At 34.6% G+C, this 3,486-nt stretch overlaps 1 protein-coding gene across 3 annotated transcripts; it reads right to left on the reverse strand.

The window, feature by feature from the left end:
- Nucleotides 1-219: 219 nt before the first annotated feature.
- On the reverse strand, nucleotides 220-2,979 carry LOC131641249 (uncharacterized protein At1g01500-like). 3 transcript variants are annotated; one of them, XM_058911551.1, is made up of 4 exons: nucleotides 2,704-2,978; nucleotides 2,326-2,465; nucleotides 1,368-2,137; nucleotides 220-663 (listed from the first exon to the last, which is right to left on the reverse strand). In XM_058911551.1, exons 3-4 carry the CDS (start codon nucleotides 2,073-2,075, stop codon nucleotides 436-438), a joined length of 936 nt encoding a protein of 311 aa, XP_058767534.1. In that variant the 5' UTR covers nucleotides 2,076-2,137; nucleotides 2,326-2,465; nucleotides 2,704-2,978; the 3' UTR covers nucleotides 220-435. The 3 variants fall into 3 exon arrangements, with proteins under 3 accessions (XP_058767534.1, XP_058767535.1, XP_058767536.1); XM_058911552.1 differs by having other exon boundaries at nucleotides 2,821-2,975; XM_058911553.1 differs by lacking the exon at nucleotides 2,326-2,465 and having other exon boundaries at nucleotides 2,704-2,979.
- Nucleotides 2,980-3,486: the final 507 nt, after the last annotated feature.

Raw genomic sequence — 3,486 nt, forward strand, 5'->3', positions numbered from 1 at the left:
TTTGTTATTTTAACATATTCACTAGAAGGAGTTTTAATAAATACAGTCAAAGTTAAAACAAGTGTAAAGGCATGAATGCAACTGTAAACAAAAAATGATGTATCAATTGATACATTTTTGTCTCAGAAAAGGTGCTTTGTTGTGTGATCACTGAAAATCAAGATTAAACCCCTTTAAATCAATGTTATAACTTATTACCATTTAAGAAAATGGAGAAAATAATCAAAAACTTCATGCTTTACTCAAACATCATAACTGGTAGATAGTGTAACAAAAAATAAAACTATATTACATATAACAAGCAAGCCAAAATTATATTTATATATGTCATGCACTCAATGGACAAGACATTAACAAGTTGCCTTTGGACCAAGATGGAGATCGACAGAGCTAAGGTTAGTTTTATTTGGATCAAGAGGAGAGAGCTTGAGTAGTTTACAGTAGCCGTCTTCTGAATTGGCCGGTGGCGCCTTGATATGTTTTAACCATTATGCCAACTCCAATGCCGATTCCAAGACAAACACTGAGTCCAATACCAACGCCAACTCTAACACCGGCGTTAAACCATGAAAGTTCTCCATCTTCACCGTCAGCGTATGCTGTTCTTGTGTAAAGGCTGTGATAATCCTCGTCTTCGTGTTTGTCGAGCATGTAATCTGGGCCCTGCAGTATTGGCATATACATATTTAGAAGGATTATCTATAATTTGTTGAGAAAATGGATCTTCAAATTCCAATTGGTTTGGTTATAAACTGTGCACATCTTGCCAAGGGAACCAATTTCAGCAACACTATTCGAGAGCGTGTGATGTTAATTTGCAATCTGCAAGTGCTTGAGAGGGGGAAAGCTATTTCTCAAACACTACACAGAATTGAGCAAGAAAAGTTCAGGAAAAAACGAAAAACAAAAGCTCAGAAAGAAAGCAAATATAATCTAGAGTTATATCATAGTTTCATAATGTTCCAACTACTACTAGGCTAGGACGTCGCTAGACATCAATCAAACACAAACACACTGTTAAACTATCTTATGTTCCAAATGACTAAATGAAATTACAATGAGCCAGTTAAAACAAATTCAGACCAGTATTGTCAATCACAGATCGCAAAAAAATATAAATGTTTGATCAAATTCCATTAAATTACAGTGCTATAGCATCACTACAATCTCGTGTACTGAATAGTGTATCACAGAACAATAGACCTCCGCTATGTCATAGTGCTATAGCGCCACTATTTGACAACACTAACTCAGACAAAGTGTAAGCAAGAATGACCTTAACTAGGTTGACGACTTAAAATAGCTAAAGATGAGAATTTAAGAAGGACGCCTAAAATGTGATAAAACGAGTACTAATTAGTAATTACCTGCAAAGCAAGCGCAGAAGAAGGATCTTTTCCATTTTCATTTGCATCATTCTCTGGAATTGCTTTCAACACCCCTTTCCTTGAATGTCTTTTTTGAGAACTAAGATGCAATGTCTTTGTTAAGATGATTGGAGTACCGGAGAACGACCCCGCAATGTAGACCTCAACTGTTGGAAGAGTTGTTTCTGGCAACAGCAATTGCTTCTCCTTAAAGAACCTAGTGCCAGGAATTATGTTTGACTCACACTTCATACTCCAACTTTGTCCATTAGAATTCGATTCTCTAACAACGCCATTGCTATTACATAATTCTAAAGCACCAAAAAGAAGCAGATTATCTTTATCAAACACCTCAAACTTCACACTACCACTCATCCTTATACTATCCGTGCTTACAAATGTAACTTCTTCTGATTTTCGATCCACTCTATCCCTTTTGAGAAGGGTTGACATCCCATCAGAGTATATACTACTACGAACGCCATTAACTTCAAGAAGCGTATCGGGATTCAAAGGAACATGGTTAAGTGTAAGTACCTCAGGAGTGGTATTATCAAACTCACACTTGCAAACTCTTACATAAAACACCCGTATATCCAACCACGGTAACAAACCCTTTAAGGAGGGTTGATAAGAGTGTGTGTGCCTAGCAATAGAGTATCCATTTTCAGCTGATCCATTTCCATTAACCTTGTAAGAATTCTCCATTGCAAGACAGTTCAATTTTCTTTCTCATTCAAATTCTCTCATTTCAACTAGACCATAATCCACTGCAGCAACAAAAATAATTCTGTCAGTTAAAATCTGGACATGCAGAGAACTAAACTAAGCAATCATCAAAAAGGGGTAGGAAATTAAATTGAATCTAACAAAAAGAAAATAGTTTCACTAACAGAAGCAATAAAACAAACAGGTTGTACTCAAAAACAGGATACTTTTTGAGGTAACAGAAACTAACCTTCACACAATCAGATTATAAAATTCAAGATGAATTGCAAGCCAAGGAAATATCAGAAAGAAGAGGAAGATATGAATCTAGAAACTCCTGGAACATATCATATCAAATCGGTGGCTGAATCTGCAGAAACCCGTTCCTATCTGCAATCCAATTACACAAAAATCGCATGAATTTGCGAAAGAATAATTGAAATTTGCAGAAAGCAAATGAATCTGTGTTCTAATCTATAGAATTAGACAAAAATAATGCCGGTGAAATACGACAAACAGAACCAGCATCAAAGGAATACGACAAAAAAGCGTCACTACACATTAATGATGTAAAATGAAACTCAACAACACAATGAAAATACATTATTTAAAAGCAAAACGCACTCACCGCAAAATATCTCGTGGCTTTAGGTTTGGCCCCAAAATTAAAAATCGAATTTTGATTATTATAATTATGTGTGGAAATTAAGAATGAAGCAAAGAGAATAAAAGGTTTCTGACTCACACCCAGAATTTATCAGAAAGAGAGAAATAGATCCTTAATAGGTAGGTTGTTTGTTGAGATGTGGGTCCCTTTGAATCAGATATTTTTCTTAAGATCTTATCCACGAAGAAGGAGAGTGTGAAAATTCGTTGAAATGTGCTGGTGCGTTTTTAAGGTTAGCAGGGTTCCTCGATTACTTGCAAGGTTGGAATTTAAAGCCAAAACTGTGCTATGTGCGTCACTTTTGTTTTTTTAATATTACTATTAGTTATGTGATTTTAATTAAAGATGACAAACTCTGTCCTATCTATTCCATTGAAAATTTGAAATAAAAAAACATTATGATAAGATGGCAAAAACACGCATGCTATTCCGCAAAAATAAAATAGAAAATATAACGGATATAATTGATGACTTGAGTTTAAAATTTTAATTCGTTTTATAAAAAAGTGACAGCGGAATTGAAGGGATTTGCGGATACCGTGTTTTTTGAGTTTAAAAATATAAAATTTTATGCTAATGTCCGCCTTTGTAAAAGTTTGCATAAAATAGAGTTGGATGGGACGGAACAAGTATATTAGAGGGTTATGGATCCTCTCCATTTTTCTCTCTCTCTATTTTCTTCATTATTATAGTTTTGTATATAAATAACACGTATTTTCATGACATGTGACATTTATTTCACAT

This window comes from Vicia villosa, unplaced genomic scaffold (assembly GCF_029867415.1).
Source record: "Vicia villosa cultivar HV-30 ecotype Madison, WI unplaced genomic scaffold, Vvil1.0 ctg.003593F_1_1, whole genome shotgun sequence".
Taxonomy (NCBI): domain Eukaryota; kingdom Viridiplantae; phylum Streptophyta; class Magnoliopsida; order Fabales; family Fabaceae; genus Vicia; species Vicia villosa.

Excerpts from the sequence above, each read along its gene's own strand:
- LOC131641249 (XM_058911553.1), bottom strand. The coding sequence starts at position 2,075 with ATGGAGAATTCTTACAAGGTTAATGGAAATGGATCAGCTGAAAATGGA. Across the intron at positions 664-1,367 it reads CTTCTGCGCTTGCTTTGCAG|GGCCCAGATTACATGCTCGA; the intron begins GTAATTACTAAT and ends CCAATACTGCAG.